At 37.2% G+C, this 18904-nt stretch overlaps 3 protein-coding genes across 3 annotated transcripts in view; 1 reads left to right on the forward strand and 2 right to left on the reverse strand.

Annotated features, from left to right (window-relative positions):
* Positions 1–357: 357 nt before the first annotated feature.
* On the reverse strand, positions 358–7725 carry LOC128857906 (uncharacterized). Its single transcript, XM_054093775.1, has 5 exons — positions 7326–7725; positions 6951–7249; positions 2740–2850; positions 2528–2674; positions 358–430 (listed from the first exon to the last, which is right to left on the reverse strand). Exons 1-5 carry the CDS (start codon positions 7416–7418, stop codon positions 358–360), a joined length of 723 nt encoding a protein of 240 aa, XP_053949750.1. The 5' UTR covers positions 7419–7725.
* Positions 7726–7844: 119 nt separating this feature from the next.
* Positions 7845–18505, forward strand: LOC128868652 (uncharacterized). The gene is made up of 3 exons (XM_054110971.1): positions 7845–9036; positions 12690–12800; positions 18302–18505. Exons 1-3 carry the CDS (start codon positions 7976–7978, stop codon positions 18435–18437), a joined length of 1308 nt encoding a protein of 435 aa, XP_053966946.1. The 5' UTR covers positions 7845–7975; the 3' UTR covers positions 18438–18505.
* A 113-nt stretch (positions 18506–18618) lies between these two features.
* The window catches only part of LOC128868658 (uncharacterized), a 28464-nt gene continuing 28178 nt past the window's right edge, over positions 18619–18904 (reverse strand). The window contains exon 4 of the mRNA XM_054110985.1: positions 18619–18886. Within this exon, the coding sequence (XP_053966960.1) occupies positions 18619–18886 (268 nt within the window). The remainder of the gene's footprint in view (positions 18887–18904) is intronic.

Consider the following 18904-nt stretch of genomic DNA (forward strand, 5'->3'; position numbering starts at 1 on the left):
TTCAACTTGGTATAAAAATCTTGAAAATTTTTTTTTATCTATTTTGTTAGTTCAAATAGAAGAGAATTTAATACAAGCTATGATTAATTTCAAAAGGTTCATTAGTTTTTTTCATTCATGTACGCCAATTCAAAGAAATCATAAAAATGAAAAGTCGCGAAAAGAAGATAAAGTTTGTATTATTGCTGTCCGGTCACAGCGTAACTACCTAACGCTCGCCTACCTATGGCTTTGTGTCTACGGAAATATTCAGAATTAGGCTCTGTAACTTTGTGTGAATATTCTGGAATATATTAGGAATCGCTTAAAATGAAAAAAAAAATTAATTTTTTTGTTCTTATAAACCAGGCTCCCCCCTTAAGTCATGACACGTTTAAGGTCGAGGTGATCACTTATTGAAATAGTGTAGTTGTCGGCTGGTCCGGAAAACCTAAACGTGAAATAGTTTTGGTTAAGATTATGTAATTAATCCAAAGTAATGTAATCCAAGTAATAGTCGATAAGCAAAATAAAATAATTAAGCTCTCCTGAAGCACCTCTCGGCTTAGAAAAAAATGCAGTAGGATGCTGTCATCTTGAAGGGCGCTCAATAGCAGCTCAAGAATTAGTAGACACAGTCGACGATGTCTACAAACTCTAACCAAGTAGAGGGAAGATATTCTCAATCATAATTAGGAGTTCCCAGTGGGAATCGCTATTTATATTTCTTGTCTAATCAGTGGAATTAAACCGTGAAAATTTTCATGCGATTATCTTTTACAATTTTCGAAGCACCATAAAAAGCTGGCCGCGGTCATGTTCGCTTACCGACGAATTCCGGGAAGGTTATCTAAATCAGTTAATGTGCCAGAAAATATCGAGCCTGTGCGCGAAATGATTGAGACATCCTTGCACACCAGTACGACAAGCATCAATAAGATTTTTTAAAAGAGTATTAATAATCATGAAGAATATTTTGAAAAACAGCAATGCTAATATTTCCATTGTTAGGCCAAATATAAAAATAGCAACCCTTGTATCACAATGGGAACAATCACAAGCCAGTGGTGACGCGAGCCACAAAACAAAAATTAAGCTCTTGTTTAAGTTATCTTTCGACCTTTATTAACTTTCGATACCAGTTTAGTGAGGAAGAAAAATTCTCTTTTTGCTTTTTCTCTAAAGGATATGCATTCCATGAGAGAGGCATGACGACATACTGGTGCAAGTTTTGCTTTATTTGGCAATTCTCAACTCGAAGAGGGTCAGTCAACAAAATACACTAGTAGCTTCTTACTCGGGCTAACCGACGCTAAGACCAACCGGCCAAGACACCAAAATGAGCCGAGTTCATCTTTAACATGGTACTTCAACAGTCCTTCTTGAATCCACTGAATTTTTATCTCGAATACTCTAAGTGTCGTAGCGGTCGCCAACGTCCAATCTTCTGCGTTATATAATAGGAAGTACTCGAACAGGTCCTTACCAGGTCTAAGGTCGCATTGATTACGTCCAATCAGTTCATTATGGAGATTAATTCTAGAGAGGTGTTCAAGGATTACAGCACCCATTTATTGTGAATTGTGAAATATGCACTTCAATTTCACTGCTGCCACGCATTTATCTGACCATATTCTGTTTCAGTTTTGATGCTGCAGCTCCTCGCCGCTGGATACAGATGCTCAATCGGTGTTTGAGCGGCTTTGCTTCTCTTGGCGGCATGGATGTATCCTACCCAACTCACTTTCTTAACTTTCACAACTTTGTTTTCCTGGTTTTTTTTCCTGTTAATTTGTTAGATATCAGTAGGATTTACTTTTATTATTATTATTTATTATTATTATTATTAAAGTCAAAACATACAACCATAGGTTATTTTTACAATGATTGACCTTGAGAATAGTTTACATAAAAGGATTAACAGTAAAATCACAATTAAAATTAAAATTACAGATAGTAGTAAAGAAGTATAAGTTGGAGAAAGTATTAAAAGGAAAGTACGGTAAAAATAGTAGTAGTGAGAGTAGGGATTAATAGGAAGAGATTTAAATAGTGGGGATTTATAAGGTAAGGTATTCGACGACATAGACATAGCGCAGCGAATAAAGATCCAGCGGACACGTTGGCTGGGTCATGTCGTCCGAATGGAAACAAATGCTCCGGCTTCGAAAGTATTCGATGCGGTACCAGCTGGTGGTAGCAAAGGAAGAGGGCGGCCCCCTCTGCGTTGGAAAGATCAGGTGGAGAATGACTTAGCTTCACTTGGTGTGTCCAACTGGCGCCGGTTAGCACGAGAAAGAAACGACTGGCGCGCTTTGTTAAACTCGTAAGCGGTTATAGCGCCAATTAAGAAGAAGAAGAAGGTATTCCAAAGACGGACAGAGAACACAAAGTATTGACGTTCAGTCACCAAACAACTGATATCGGCGGAAATTAGTTCAACCTTTCCTTCAAAAAGAATATTGACGAAGATATTCACAGCAACTTTTATATACTTAAGTCCACATTGTATAATTATTTTTTAATTTTTCAATCATTTATTAATATAATTTTAGTTAATACACTTAATATATCTCTTTTACAATCAGCATATAAAGCAGTACAATTTTCCCCCAGAAAACCATGTAGTTCAGCTGCTTCGTAGGCTTCTTGGTACGTTTTCTCGTGTTTAGCGAAGCCTTGATGCAGAGATGGTCTAAAGAGTAGAGGAAAATAAGTGTTTATGTTAATACCTATGGTTTTTCAAAACGTGTTACTTACGTCAATATAAATGTCAATAACTCGGTGATTATAGTGTGGTATTTGTCATCGAAGGGATGTTGAGCCAACTCACAAACGCTGCGTAGAAGACAGGTCTCGTGTAGACCAAAGCTATGAGGAATTAATAGAATGAAGTAATTAATAGAATGAAGTAAAAAGAGTTAAAAATCGGTTATAAAATATAATATTTAAAGAGGAGTAGTATGGGCCACAAGAAGCAAACGACTCTTAATAAGCATGGGTCCGCAAACTAATATTGATATTGATATTCTTATAACAGTTGCTTGATATTTTGTGAACTTATTTGTGTTGAGTTCGAAAAAAGAATGGGGTTTCAACTCTGTACAGAGGGATTCTCCCCAACCATCGAGAGTAATCGATGTGCCTACCAGCAGTAAAGGGTTTTAGTATTCTTCAAGTCTATTGTTCACCATCCAAAATATTATTTCATTTTCAACAATTCGACAAATCTTGATTTACTATGGCTGGTCTGCATGGAATGTAGAATTTTCCGACATGAATTTCATATATTGTTATGCTAATAGGATTGCCACCTTCACATCGTATGTTAAAATTCACTAAAGAGGGTTTGATAACGGTTCAATACAATGATATTTATTTGGAAGATCAAGGTCGTTATCTACACCTAGAGTAGAAGATGAAATTCTAGCATGGATAAATGGGTGTTGTAGGCAACAGATTCCGGGTTGATATTTGTACGACACTCCTTTAGACCAAAGGCAACAAATTTGGTTCCAACTTGTCATTCTGATTACCGATAGAGATCATTTACATCACCACTTTTTCATGTATGTAGATGGGTAGATCCTGTATTATGCCTTGCAAGATCGCCTGATTGACCGACAATGACCAGAATGGGTAAATAGGAAGAGTTGTGTTCTCTCAAGGCAAACTTTTCTTGATGGTAGAAGGGATTTAGGTTCTTTATGAGGTTTGCACTTCGCTTCATGGTTTTTTGTGCCTTGGTAGAAGGGGTACTTGTGAAAATGAGCTGGTCAATGTTTTTAGCAATAGGGACGAGGGCGGTAATATGAAATTTTCTTTAAAAGGAACACAAGTTCAGTTGGACAACCATAACTATATTAATTTTATCGTCGAAATAAAGCCAACGAATTTTTAAAACTTTTTTTTACCTAACATAAGATTCTTTCCCACGAACATCGGTACTAGTAAAACTACACTTAAAATTGATGAATCAGAAAATATATTCGAAAATTACTGAATCAAAAACAAACTAAAGTAGATACAAAATACACACATTTATGCACTGTAAAAGAGCAATTAAAAAACTGTGGCATGCCTTCAAAATAATGCATTGTTTATGTCCAAGCCGCTATGAGATATGGTGGTTAGGTGGCCCGCCTTAAGACAGAAAACACCCATCCTTTCTACAAAAAAGCTGCAAAGCTTGGCGCAGCTCTGTATCAGTGGAGCAATGGGTGTGCAACTCTGGCAACCATCGAGTTGGTGAGAAGCTTGAGGTAGGCACACCACATTACGAGGCGATAGAGACAAGCATCAACATAAAGTACGGGGAAATATGAATCGATGAAACCCCCTACCAAAATTATTTATTGAGGCTACTTATTTAGACCAGTTAAGAATAAAGAAGTGGTCTATCGCTTTACTTTTCAAAATTCAATATACTTATAATATTGTACATAAACAATTTTTTTTTTAAATATGCAGGCTAAAAATGGACACAACTTGGTACCATAATAAAACCAAACTTATACCCCTAGAAGGGTCAGAATTAGTGATACAGCTAACAAGAAGTTTAGCATACGAAAATTTTTTAGATTCGTACGGGGATCGTTATTTATATAATATTTCTTGTCTAATCAGTGGAATTAAACCATGAAAATTTTCATTCGATTATCTTATACAATTTTCGAAGCACCATAAAAAGCTGGCCGCGGTCATGTTCGCCGACGAATTCCGGGAAGGTTATCTAAAATCAGTCAATGTGCCAGAAAATATCGAGCCTGTGCGCGAAATGATTGAGATATCCTTGCACATCAGTACGACAAGCATCAATAAGATTTTGTAAAAGAGTATTAATAATCATGAAGAATATTTTGAAAAACAGCAATGCTAATATTTCCATTGTTAGGCCAAAAATAAAAATAGCAACCCTTGTATCACAATGAGAACAATCACAAGTCTATGTGTGCCAGCATATGCCATAGGCTGTAACTTTAACCTGGTCTAAGCTAAGTAAAGGGTGGTTAAATTTCAAGAGCCGATATTGAATGTGAACCACACCTAAACGTCAAGTTTTTTTCTCCATTTCATTTGACATTTTTCAATTTTAGACTAACTCAACTTGAACCATGGAAAGATTCATAATCGAGCAACGCGTTAAAGTTATTCAGGCTTATTATGAAAATGGGCGTTCAAATCAAAATACATATCGCGCACTTCGTGAAGGAAATCATCTTCAGTGATGAGGCATATTTTCACCTCAGTGGATTCGTCAATAGGCAGAATTGCCGCATTTTGGCGAATGATAATCCAAGAGTAATTGCCGAAAAACCAATGCATCCACAAAGAGTGACTGTTTGGTGCGGTTTATGGGTCGGCGGCATCATTGGGCAGTATTTTTTCCAAAATGAGGCCAGTCAGGCAGTTACTGTGAATAGTGTTCGCTAGCGTGAGTTGTTACCGAACTTTTTATGGCCCGAATTAGAAGATATGGATGTGGACGATATGTGGTTTCAACAGGACGGTGCCACTTGTCACACAGCTAACGAAACAATGGCTCTTTTGCGCGGAAAATTTGATGGCCAAATAATATCACGTCGCAGCGATGTCAATTGGCCGCAAAGATCATGTGATTTGACACCGTTGGACTTCTTTCTTTGGGGTTATTTGAAAGAAAAGGTGTACGTCGATAAGCCAGCAACAGTTCAAAAGCTAAAGGATGAGATAATTCGGCACATTAACGGCATAGAACCTCAATTATGCCTCAGCGTCATCGAAAATTTGGACCATCGGATGGAGGTGTGTAGCCGAGGCCGCGGCCGTCATTTGACCGATATTTTGTTCCATACGTAAGTAAGCTATACCAATATTATCATAGTAGAGAGAAATGATAATAATTTCCTAAAAAAATTATATTTTATTCAAAATCAACACCGGCCCTTGAAACTTAACCACCCTTTATTTCATTGTTTCTGGTTTATTCGCGTACACCACCGACGTCATACATCCGGATATAAAATACTCCATTGGAGTGACATCACATGAGTATCCAAACACGCGAAATTAAGCGCTTGTCAATATTTTTCTGCTGATTATAACTTGCTTTGGTGGTCTCAAATGTGCTCATTGAGTTTTGGAAACTGATCAATGGTTTTCAAGGTAGATTAATTTAATTCGCAAACATTTCAATTAAGGTGGAAATAGAAAAACGTGGTAAATTTAAAGCTGTGTTGCCATCTAATAAATCAAATCTCTCAGACCTCTAAAAAATACCCTTTCAGTTTCACGCAATGGAAGATATAAGTAAAAATTAATATTACAAAACAAAAACAAAATACTACCGAAAGTTGATTGATGTTAGGCCAACATTCTGTCGAAGAGCCTTAGTGGCTACCTGGGCCACTAACCCGCAGGGTTAATAAAGTTAAGGGTCTTGTGAAGGCTGTAGTTGGATAAATCCTGCACTCAAATACTCCTAGAGCTATGCTAATGCTAATTTATCCTCCGTTTCCACAATAACGTTAGATATTTAGACTGAGTATGCTCAACGATACCCTGTTTTCTCTTCCCTACCTTTCTATCCCTTTCTGCAGTACCTAACCTTCTAACGTGCGAAACAATAGTGGGTAGAGGATAAGAAAGGTGAAAATCCTCGCAACTCCAGGCCTGGGCTTCGCTAATGTATGGGATGTTCCCTTAATGATATATTCAGGCAACATGAGTTAGAAAAATTAGCAAGGAGACTTCGTATGCCATCTTTGCATCAAATACTGAAGATGCTGGGCAAGATGTCCCTGTTTATTACCTGATTGGAGTAAGTATTAAATGCACGATAGAGGTTTTCAAGGAACTGTCTCTGGAATGTAAGCGCGAATTATATTTATTATATCCTAATCTGTTTACCTTCTAAATCCACAAAATTATCACATCACTTCTACTCATATAACTGACCAGTTTTAGTATTGCATAGATGATTTTTCACATACCTGGAAAAATAATCTTCAATGCCACGGTAAAGCTCACCAGCCGTCAAATCCATTGGATGCTGGTTTTCACCGGTTGCGCGATTATATTTCTCCAACCACTGCATATGCTGTTGTACTTCAGGGCTTTCGCTTTCACGTACACTGCGTGATTTTGGATTTTGAAAGCCTGGCCAAATTGGTATGTTATAAAAAGCCGAAACACTACCGGGTAGAGTGTAGGACATTTGAAAGCACCAATCTATGAGTATGCTACGCTCGGGCAGATACTCAACGACAGGATATGAAACGGAGTGGACAAGCTGAGGAAAAAGTTGAGCGATATTATTTAAGAAAGCAAAATGGGAGGATATTTATGATATATTGTGTGCTACTTACACCTAAAGAGGTCGAATTTTCTGGATAAATCAAAGCCTGCAGCCGTCTCACTAGCAATGCGGTGAGTATTACAATAATGCGTTGCAGCCACATACCGACGGCTGATATTCCTGTTAAGAAGTACGAAATCAGACTGACTGAGAATTCAGATAGCTGAAGCGCAGAACCAACTCCAAGTTACTGTTGATGCAGTGAATTAATTATTTTCGAGCAACTAGGTTATTGGAGTATCAGAGTGACTGCCGTTTATAAATAATTGCTGACAACTTGATTAACGGTTGATTGAAAAAGAAATGTTAACGAGCCGTAAATGGCTTGAGTCAATAAAAAAAGAATTATATGAAAGATCGTTGATGGCTCAATTAGTGGAGAGCGCAAGTGGAATTATTGTGATATAGAGGTAATAAAAAAGATATAATAATACAAAAAATATATATTTGAAAAACTGATATCGAAAGAATAAATTTGTAAGATTTTTCATTTTTAATCAGAGCATGCGAGCGCTGTTACTCAATAACGTAAAATGGAATTCACTCTAGTTTTTCTGACTGCACGATAGTTCAAAAGCGTCACAGCAAGTAGTCTCCATTTTCAAGTCGTTCGAAAAGTACGCTTTGCATTTTGTGTTCACTAATAAGAGAAAAATTGCAATGAATTTGATACCATCGCTCCATTGCTTGTGTACATTGCTTATGTTTGTGCTAATAGACGGCAAAGATCAAAATACAATTCAAGTGAACTTCACAAATTCGTCAATGAAATCCATAATAGCAGCCGCAAATTTCGAAAATGTGTTGACTTCGAAAGCTAACGCCAAATCGTCTTCCTCAAAGTGTTCACATAGTCTCAGCGCCGGCAAAGGCTCCACTACACTCCGTCCTGTAGTGGAACGCATTTTCTCACGCAAGAAACGTTTTCTACTTGCACCAGCCAAGACACGTTTTAAATTTACACTACAAATGAGCAAAAAACTACTTGCCAACTATCCGACAGGCTTCAACTTCAACATCGAATTGGCTGTTTATTATCCCATGATCACAAGTCGCCTAGATTTAATACCTAAGCGCTTACGTCCGAAAACCACACCGAAGCCTAAAGCGAACGGCCCCACCCCGCCACTAATCGTACAAATACCTGGTTCATTGATACGCTATAAAGCCAAACCCGCTGCCAAACCGGCAAAAGTACAACGCATCGATGAATCGGGCCAACAGTTGCAATGGGTGGGTGCGAAGCCAGCAGCTCCCACCTCTGCTGCCGCCCAATATTACACGCAACCGCTGAAGTGGCAGCAATGGTCCAAGTATGGCGCGCCTGGCTATGCGCAGCGCTATGAATGGACACCCGCAAAGCAGTGGCCGGAGAAGCAGCCCACTTGGCTGTCGCAAGACTCTAAATGGAGTAAGTGGACTACTACGCCATTGCCGTGGGTGGCACCGAAAGAGAAGTGGCAGCAAAAAGCCAGTAAATGGCAGCAATGGGATAACAACGCTTGGACACAAAACGCCCGCTGGCAGCGCGATACACGTTCAATAGAAGACATTGAAAATATGGAACCTGCTGCACCAGCTGAAATTTTAGAGGAATTGGAGGAAATTGAACCGCTGTATGCACATTTTCCTGAACTGGAGGATCATCACGAGTGGAAACATTACCATAGCTATCGTGATCGTAGACAGTTGTATCATCAGTTGCATGGTTTGAGTGACATGTAAGTGTGTTTTTTTATTATTTAATGAAAGCAAATATTCAAATTTATGGCATGTGCCGCAGAAAGTTCTCTCAGCCAGGAAATGGAAATTACTGTCTACTTAATTTGCCCAGAGATTTCAATGACGCACAAGTTTTGTGCTTAATGAGCAAAAAAAAATCTGCTTAAGTTTCAACCAAGAAAACTCCATAGAGACTTGCTGCAGAATATAGCGGTACCAACGTTAATTGGCGGAAATGTAGTGCATAGGTAGAGCTGTTTAACTCTGAACAGAAGCTTTTTTAGTACTTACCTCTCAGTTCAGCTTAGTTGCATTTTAAATCGGGCGGTCTTGGTCGGGCAGTAACTTCTATTTTATCAAGCGTACTTACGAGGTGTCTAACAAAATGTATCTTAGTAGACTACAGGAAAAAGGCCAAAATCAAGTTTAGTTCGACAGCTCTAAGCTCCATGCATTTTTAACTTGTCGACATAATTGCCGCTAGTTTCCTTAGATTTTTGAGTCCTTTCATGCACCCAAGATGATTCCTAAGTATTTGAAACTCGACTGTAACATTCAAATCCAGTTCCTCAGCAATCACTTTCTGAGCCCATTTTGGTTTTTCGTAATATTTCGAGCAATATTCATGAGAAAAATGTCCGGCATGGAATCGCTGTTATGCTGAATAGCTCATTTGCTGTAAATTTTATTGTATCTAAGTTGGCTGTTTGCAGTGAAACTTAAATTGGAATACTAAGCCAAATTATATTTCGCTAACTAAAAGCTTAGATAGACGGTGGCATTGATCGGGGTTAACGACTTAATTCAAAATTATTTCGGAAAGTAATATGAAAACTAATACGAATTAACTACTAGAATTAATTCTCATAATTTAAGCGGATTCGGGAAATTTTCTATTCAAAACTACCGAAATGTGGCATTTAATATCGATTGTGAATGAAAAATAATCAAATTTTTAAAAAGAAGAACAAGAAAGAGTGGACGCAATGGTAGTTTACACTAAGACGATCGAAATTAAGTTCAAACGAAAGTTTTTGAAATCCTGAAAGTAGCCAAATGGATAATCTAGAGGTGATGGAGCGGGAAACAGATTGGAGTTTTCAGTGACAGTCAGGCTGCACTGAAGGCCCTGGAGAACGCGAAGTATACCTCAAAGATTGTTCAAGAATGTAAGAAGAAGCTTAATTTAAACAGGCTTGTAATTATATGGGTTCCAGAACACTCCGAGGTTCAAGGAAACGAAATTGCCGATGAATTGGCCAACCGTGGATCAGTGGTCCCCCCACAAGGACCACAGTCAATAATCTGAATCAGTTCTGCAGGAATCATGAATTGGATCAGCGATTATGTAGGAAATCTACATAAAGAGCGATGGTCCGGTCTTGAACGCTGCAGAGCTGCAAAGTGTTTTGTGACAAGTCTGAACAGAAAACTGTCAGACTTTCTACCAAAACTTGGAAGGAAAGGCGTTCGGTTGATGGTCAGTATCGTTACAGGACACAACCCATGGGGTCAGCATATGACCACCATTGGAATCATTGAGGACCCAATGTGCCTGTCGCGCTTGGAGGAGGCGGATAACACTGAGCACTTTCTCTGTGAGTGTCCTGCATTTGCTAGAGCAAGGCTACGAGTATTGGTTCCGATGTCATGAGAATGAGTAATATTCGTTCTCTAAAAGTGGAGGATATTTACAGATTTGCCAAAGAATCTGGAAAATTCTCACAGTACTAACTATCTCTATCTCTGTTTCTGTTCTTTCCTATCTCTTTCTCTGATACTTTTCTCCTATCTTCCTTGACTATCTACCCCCTTTCCAGAGCTTTAAATACAATGGGATTTTTAACCTGAGTGTTTTAGGAGCCACCAAAGCCCCTGGTGCTCCTTGGCTTGACCTTTTCAAATTTCAAATTTCAATTTCAAGTTGCGATTCATTTTTTGTTTAGCCGAGCTCCTGATATTTTCATGACGAGTTTTTCATTGCTGAAATACACTGGGAGGTTTGCCATTGCCTGCCGAGGGGGACCGCTATTAGAAAAAACTTTTTCTTTATTTTGATCTTTCACCGAGACTCGAACCTACGTTCTTCCTGAATTCCGAATAGCACCAACCCATTCGGCTACGCGACCGATTAACTGCCCCAATTATCTGAACTGACGCCGCCGTCTGTCAGTTCTATTATAAGCGATCTTTGGTTAATCCCCTCTCTCACACTGCAACTGGTGCGTCTATCTACTATTTGCAGCCAATCTTCTAGTTTGACCCTATATTATTTATTCTAAAGCATGCTGTCAAAGCTGGTAGTTTATTGAAACGAATATTACTCCTAAACTTTTTGAAGGATATGTGGTAAAATAGTAAAGATATCAATATGTCTAACTATAATACATACATCACGAGACAAACGATAGCATATCAACATTTTGGTCAGTGTTTCAGAAAAGCAAAAATCCATAAATGAACGGGATTTGAAAATTGTGTTTCAGTAGAAAATGAACTGGCTCGATTATGCTCAAATATTCTCATTGAATATTGTAAAACGCAGTAGTACCTCTGGAGTTACCATAGATATAAGACTGAAAAAGAGTCGACATGGCTAGATTCACCTATTTATTATTTGCTTGGCACCATCATTTACCATTTACCAGTTATAGTATCCGTTTCGATGGATTGGGTCTTTATAAGTGGGATAAATGCGTTAAGACATGTATGTATGTATAATATGTGCCCCTCTTCAATTCTGACTTGTTACATTAGCTTGCTTTAAAATACTACCCTCAAATTTTTCCTAGTCAGTGTAGTATCTCTTAGCTTGAGAGTTTATATATCTTAGTAGGAGGTTATATAATGTTATTGTTTTAAACGAATATATTATTCAGACAACAGAATTAGAAAAAAAAGTTATCTCATAACCGTTTTCAATCATGTCGCTCTAGATGAGGATGGGTTTTATTTTACTTCAATTCGAATATTTTCATTCGAATAAGACCTCAAGAGGGCTCTTTGGGTCTCGCGAAAAGTGGAATGTGAACTACCATATATTAGCACTGTTACTGGCATGTTGGTTGAACTACCAGTTACACCTATGAAACCGGAATTTCTTTAAGTGGTCCTAGCTATAAGAATATGATTTTTCGAACTGCTTCTGCAACCAATACTCAACTTACAACGGCATAAGAATCTCACAGGACCGCGCTTTTTCCGTGGCAGTTACGTATGCGAGTATAAGCGAGTTCTATGTTTTCGAACTACATTGATTAGGGCAAATTACTAGCGGTTCCAAACGGGCCGTTTTTTAGTCTCCGGACATACCACTGCTGCGACGACAGCTTTGATGCTGCATTAGGCATTTTAAACGTCCGCATCCACAAAAAAAAAAAATTATGTGTTCTAGTATATTCTGACCTTTCATTGATTAGTTTTTGCCTCCTTAATATCATATACTTTTAAGATTGCTGAGAGACTAAAGTAAGAGTTTTTTATTTCGAAAATGTCCTCAGCTCAGAGTTCATACCTTAAGTATTTTATTTGGAAGCAAATCTTTTTGTAGTAGTAAGGAAATAAATATGAACACATGCTCTTATATTCATTTAACAAAAAAATATATAGTTTGATTTGTCTATATCAAAAGTTAACATCGTTCCCTTTACAGTCTCGGTATCGACCTGAAGTCGTGTGTTCTGCGCGTCATCTGTGACTGCAAACGTTTCCTGCTTCCACCAGGTTATTCAATGGTACAGGACATACTGAGAAAGTTGTTTACGTAAGTAAAAATTTTAATTCAGTTTAGAAAAAGATTAATAAATAAATAAAAATATTAAAATGAGATAAGACCAAATAGAGTAAAATAAAATTAATATAAAGTAAAAAAACAAAAAAATTAAATAAAATAAGATTATTTAAAAAACAAAAATAAAATAATATGAAAACAATATAAAATAAGTTAAGAGGAAATGAAATAAGGTGAACAAGAAATAATATGTAAGACAATTTAAAAAATGGAAAGTAAAAGAAATATTGTAACAAAAAAAAAATTAAATTAAAGTAAATAAGTTTTACTCAATTCCTGTCATATGTCCGAAACTTTATACAGTAAACGTTTTATTGCTTGTAAAATTGTTAACTATTTTAGATAATATTTATACATTTTAATTATAATATTTTGTACCTTTTATAAATTATTGGGTTGCAGCTAAGCTGTCGCCAATTAATCTAAATTACTCCTTTTTTGGGATGCAATAAATAAGACAAATAAAAAAATGCAAAAATAATAAAAATTAATTAGAAGTAAAATAATAAAAATAAGAATAAAATACAACAAAATAAAAAAGTTATAATTAAAAAAAAAATATAGAAAATAAAATAAATAAAAATAATTAAAATTAAAATAAAGTAAAATTAAATTGTATAAAACAAATTAAAATAATGTGCCCGCAAGGGCATCTTTCATAGAGAGTTGACGGGCATGACAACCCCGCGGCCCCTAGTCACGACCCCGCATGGATATCTTTCACAGAGGGGTGCTGGAAGTAACGACTCCACAGCTCCGAAGTTTCAGCGTTTCCCATTTCAAAAGACGGAGAGCCACCGCATTATAGAGAAATCTAATATTTGCAGCCGAGTGAAGATATTCGCTCTCGTGTCGGCAGAAGGCACGGCTGCCAGCGAGGGCTCCGCTCATCGACATCAGATAGCGGAGTCGCCAGTGGTACAACACGTAAACCCCAACACTGCGACAAGTGTTTCTCAAGTTAATCATGGGACTACAGGAGCAGGCCGTGTAGATAGCGTATTAATGGACAACGGAAATGAATGAATATGTCCTGCGCTGCTACTACATCTCTATAAATTGTGAAAAACCGGTGCACATGACGACCTATGGTGAGAGAATACTAGACCTGTTTCTGAGAAGTTACAGACATCTGAATGGGAAACTTACCGAAAATAGCCTTGCTACAAAAAAAGCAAAGCAATCTTCCAACACGAATATGCAAGAAAAGAAAAGCATGAATAAATTAAAAGTGCAATACGCAACGAGCTACGAGAAGTGGAAAGAAGCGAAGATATAAACGAGGCACGCCACCTACAGCCTGAAAATTTAGCAGAATTTACCAACGTACGACCAGAAATTAACTTGATTTATGAAAGTACTGAAAGCGATAGTCCAGAAACTTATGAGGAACGGGAAGTAAAAGACATTTTCAATAATTATCTGGCGAATTATGAAGCTATGGATCCTTTGCTAAGACCAAGGATACCCCGATTAGGCGAATCGGAAAAGTTAAACGAAGTTGTAAAAACACTTAACTCGAAAATTCTGCCAGCATATGTCGCCAATAGCACCCACTTGGAATATGTTAACACTCTCTTTTATGTTTCTGCTCTCACTACTGTACGATCACTGGGGAAGCACCCAAAGGTACAAACATTGTTCAAACAAAATACGACAACGCAAAAATCACCAGTAGTTTCCATGTGCTAAAGAAGACTCGAAACACGAATTGTCGGTCTAAGAGAATCTATTCCCTCATTTGCTTCATATAGAAATGTTGCTAGATCTAAAAGGTTGTACAGGCATATACAGTGGCTCACAGAAGTATTTTGCATAATAGCGCGTATGTACAAATTTAAGATTTTGTATGTACTAAGTATCCGAAAATAAAAATGTTAATACTTACACGCATTATTGAGCACTGTCTTAGCAATTGGGCTACACATCATGCACAAAAATTGTACCGTTAGGTGCATATAACAAAAAACGTGCGTAGCAATGAAAATGTGTGCTCACAAAAGTATTTTGCTTATTGTTTATAGATACCGTTACTGGACGCAGTTCAGTTACTTTTTCTGTTTTCGCTGAAGTTGTGGCTACAAGTGCGTATTATAATCAATTTTATTTGTAATTGAGTTCATTTCGTTTGTAATTGTGGTACTGTGCATATCGGAAATGCCAAAGGGTAAAGAACTAACTACAGCTGAAAAAAAAATTATTTTACATCTCCATAATGAAGGAAAATCTACGAAATATATTTGCAATATGTTTAGTCGATGCCGCCAAACGATAGAAAATGTAATAAAACGGTGTAAAGAACGCGGTAATTTAGAAAATTTAACCCGTTTTGGTCGACCAAAGTTGCTAACTGAGAGAGAAGAACGCCAAATATTGAAAGAAAATCGCAAAAACCCACATTTATCAGCCCCAAAAATCAATGACAAAATAAAAGCAACCTTTCAGATTGAAGTATCCGATGAGACAGTGCGCAGAGCCCTCAGAAGCAACAATATTCACGGTCGTGCAGCAAGGAAAAAACCACTGATTTCACAAGTCAATAAAGCAAAGCGGCTTTTATTCGCCAACACCTATAAAACCAAAAGTTTTGAGTTTTGGAAAACCGTCATATTTAGTGATGAAAGCAAATACAACATTTTTGGTCCGGACGGACGTCGTATGGTATGGCGGAAGCCAAATGAAGAGCTGCGATTAAAAAATGTTAAATCCACTGTTAAGCACGGTGGAGGTTCCGTCATGGTGTGGGGTTGTATGTCGGCCCAAGGAGTCGGAAAGCTGGTGTTTATAGATGGAACGATGGATAAACATCTTTATTTGTCTATTCTCAAAGACAACTTACATTCCAGTGCAGAAAAAATGGGAATGTCGTCTAACCACTTTTTGTTTCAACACGACAACGACCCCAAGCATACAGCTCATGATGTCAAAATGTGGATACTTTTTAATACAAAACATTTGCCAACACCTCCCCAAAGTCCCGATATCAACCCCATAGAAAATCTGTGGGCCTATCTCGAAGAAAGAGTGCGAGAACACAACATTTCGTCAAAAAGTGACCTTAAAGATGTTTTACTCCAAGAATGGGAAAAAATACCCCTTGACTTTTGTCGCAAGTTAATAGAATCTATGCCAAGGCGCTTGGAAGCAGTTTCCAAAAATAATGGTTATCAGACGAAATATTGAATTAATAGAAATTAGTATATTTGTACACCACCTAGTCAAAAGCAAAATACTTTTGTGAGCAATGAATTCTATTTTATTTTACTTTTTTTACGTTTACATTGGAACATATTTTTCTTTTAAAGTTTTAATACATTGTTTATGTAGATATAAGGTTTATGTTTAAGAATTTATGAAATAATTAACAAATGAATTTAAAAAATATACAGGAATTGAAGCGTGAACTTATTTGTCTTCTCATGCAAAATACTTTTGTGAGTCACTGTATCTAGAATCATCACGTCGCTTAAACCTTAGACTTCACCAACTATTCGAGACAACTGATAGGAAAGTGCAGCAACTCGCCGCTTACTCAAAACGATTAAGAAGATACCTCAAAAGTAATCAGAGACGGAGGGGAAACCAGCTTTTTCACAAAAACCAAAAGAGCTTTTATAGAAGTCTGCAACAAAAAAGCAATGCAGAATCTGAGACATCGTATCCACAACAACAAGATATAGAACAGTTTTGCGAGAAAATATGGGCACAAGCAATGCCGATGCGAATTGGTTAGCCAATGAAAAAGAAAAATCTGACAACGTAGCATCCATGCACTTCTGCGACATAACAGCAGAAGAAATAAAGAAGAATATACGAGGTGTGTTCAAAAAGTATCGCGAATTTTTTGTTTTTTTTTTCAAAAATTATTTATTTACGCATTAATATCTATTTTGTCCCCATCAAAGTAATCCCCATGAGATATTATGCACTTGTGCCAACGTTTTTTCCAACCTTCGAGGCACTTCAAAAATCATTTTTTTATATCTTGTTCGTCTCCTCCTTCGATGCCGTCTTTATCTCGACAATCGTAGGGTAGCGTGGTCCTTTCATGGGCCTCTTCAGTTTCGGGAACAAGAAAAAGTCACAAGGGGCCAGATCTAGGGAATACGGTGGCTGTGGCACAAGCAACGATGTGCGAGCAGGGGCGTTACCGTGATACAAGGGCCAATTTTTGTTCTTCCACAAATCCGGGCGTTTCTGGCGGACTGCTTAGCGCAAATTGCGCATAACTTGCAGGTAATATGCACAATGCACAACGCCCCTGCAATCGAAGAAAACGGTAAGCAAAACTTTTACATTTGACCGAACTTGGCGCTCTTTTTTCGGCTTTGGTTCGTGCGGCAGCTTCCAAATCATTGAAAAAAAAAACCGAATGGCACGAGTCAATCGATATGTCTAGATCCTCAGCATCTTCTCTAACGGTGATTCGACGATTGGCCTATACCATTTTCTGCACTTCATCAATTTTTTCGTCTGTTGTTGAAGTGCTCGGCTGTCCGGAACGCGTTTCGTCGTTCGATAAACGTTGCTTTGGTCCAAAGTAGCTTTTCCGTATGACACAGTCAACATTCGGAATGCATCCGCGTACTTAATTTCGTTTTTCACACAAAATTTGATACAGGTTCTTTGATCCATCTTTTCGAATAGGTAAAAATCGAGGACGAGCCGAAACACGTACAAGCAAAGCAGATATCAACAATTAACTGAACAATCAAAACGGCCGAACGCGTCGGCATGAGTGAGAGACATGAGTACCAACATATCGCCACAAAAAAATCGAAATTCGAATATATGTAACCTGCGAAAATTCAAAATTCGCGATACTTTTTGAACACACCTCGTATAGTGGTGCCTCTTAATGGCAACATCCAAAACACATTCTCCATTAATGTATCAAAATGTGCAGCTTTGGCTATTGAATTAAACCGGATGTATAAAGTGAGGGAAGTGAACATAACTCCAATAATCTTCCACTGGATTAGTACCGAAGCATCTAATACAAAACTTAAAGAGGTGTGACTGCCAATAGAAGACATGTATAATAAATATACTAGATACATGTGCAATGGTTTGCAGATTTTTAAATATTTAAGTAGAACTTTGACTACGCTCCACAAGAGTACAATAACTTGAAAATTTTATCCGGGATGTGTAAGTTCCGGCAATAGCCGAGATGGATTAAACTCAAATAAAATAATATACAAGAATCAAAAAAAACAGAAATAACGGAAAAATAGATAAAATAATAAGTGCAGAATAATAATAAAAAAAAAAATGCAAATTGAAATAAAATAAAATTAAATTAAGAGAAATAGGAAGATCGGAACTATTAACTATTTAATATAACAAATTAAATAAAATTAACATTAATCTAGGGAAAATAAATTAAAAAAAATAATAAATAGTAAAGTTAAATTAAATAGAATAAAAAACTTTATTGAAGAAATAAAATAAATTCATTTTTTTCAACAAAGCTTTCCCACTAAAATTGGCCTGGAGGACGAATTCAGCCGAATTGTGAAACAGAACTATGAGACGTGTGATGCGCAGTTAAGAACAGCGTGCCCCTTTAACATACTCGCTTGGCTAATGGGACAGAAACAGGGCTAACAACTGGTGATATTAAACAAATATAATAAAATGGAAAAAACAAAAACAATTTAGTAAAAGCAAAAAAAGTGCGACAAAAAAATTGGAATGTGTTTCATATATTTTATTTAGATAGTTTACGATTAAACAGTTGCCATTCTAGTCATTAGTTCTTCATATCTCTGCATCCGTGTCATTATTCTCATTTGACGAACTGCGTTTCCCAAAGCGATTGCTGACATAACGCGTACTCTTTGTCGCAGCTACCTTCAAAAGCATTTGCCCGATCGTAGCGTTGGTCCTTGTAATGTATGCGATTATAAAGCAGGTCCTGATCCAATGCTTCTGGTATTGTAAAAACAGCTCGCATTATTTCACCTACAAAAGTGCCTGGTCCACGTTCTTTGGATTTTTGTCCGGTCTCACAAAGGGCCCGCAAAATGCATTGGTGACTGTTTTTAATTTCAAGTCTACAAATGAGAATATAG

The sequence above is a fragment of the Anastrepha ludens genome, chromosome 2 (assembly GCF_028408465.1).
Source record: "Anastrepha ludens isolate Willacy chromosome 2, idAnaLude1.1, whole genome shotgun sequence".
Lineage (NCBI taxonomy): Eukaryota > Metazoa > Arthropoda > Insecta > Diptera > Tephritidae > Anastrepha > Anastrepha ludens.

What these genes read in the sequence shown, in the direction of transcription:
- LOC128857906 (XM_054093775.1), bottom strand. Translation starts at nt 7,418, where the DNA reads ATGTGGCTGCAACGCATTATTGTAATACTCACCGCATTGCTAGTGAGA. An exon ending in AAAATTCGACCTCTTTAGGT is followed by an intron (nt 7,250 to 7,325) that starts GTAAGTAGCACA and finishes CTTTTTCCTCAG; the next exon opens with CTTGTCCACTCCGTTTCATA. An exon ending in ATTGAAGATTATTTTTCCAG is followed by an intron (nt 2,851 to 6,950) that starts GTATGTGAAAAA and finishes AATTCCTCATAG; the next exon opens with CTTTGGTCTACACGAGACCT.
- LOC128868652 (XM_054110971.1), top strand. Translation starts at nt 7,976, where the DNA reads ATGAATTTGATACCATCGCTCCATTGCTTGTGTACATTGCTTATGTTT. An exon ending in TTGCATGGTTTGAGTGACAT is followed by an intron (nt 9,037 to 12,689) that starts GTAAGTGTGTTT and finishes TTCCCTTTACAG; the next exon opens with TCTCGGTATCGACCTGAAGT. An exon ending in ATACTGAGAAAGTTGTTTAC is followed by an intron (nt 12,801 to 18,301) that starts GTAAGTAAAAAT and finishes TTTTCAACAAAG; the next exon opens with CTTTCCCACTAAAATTGGCC.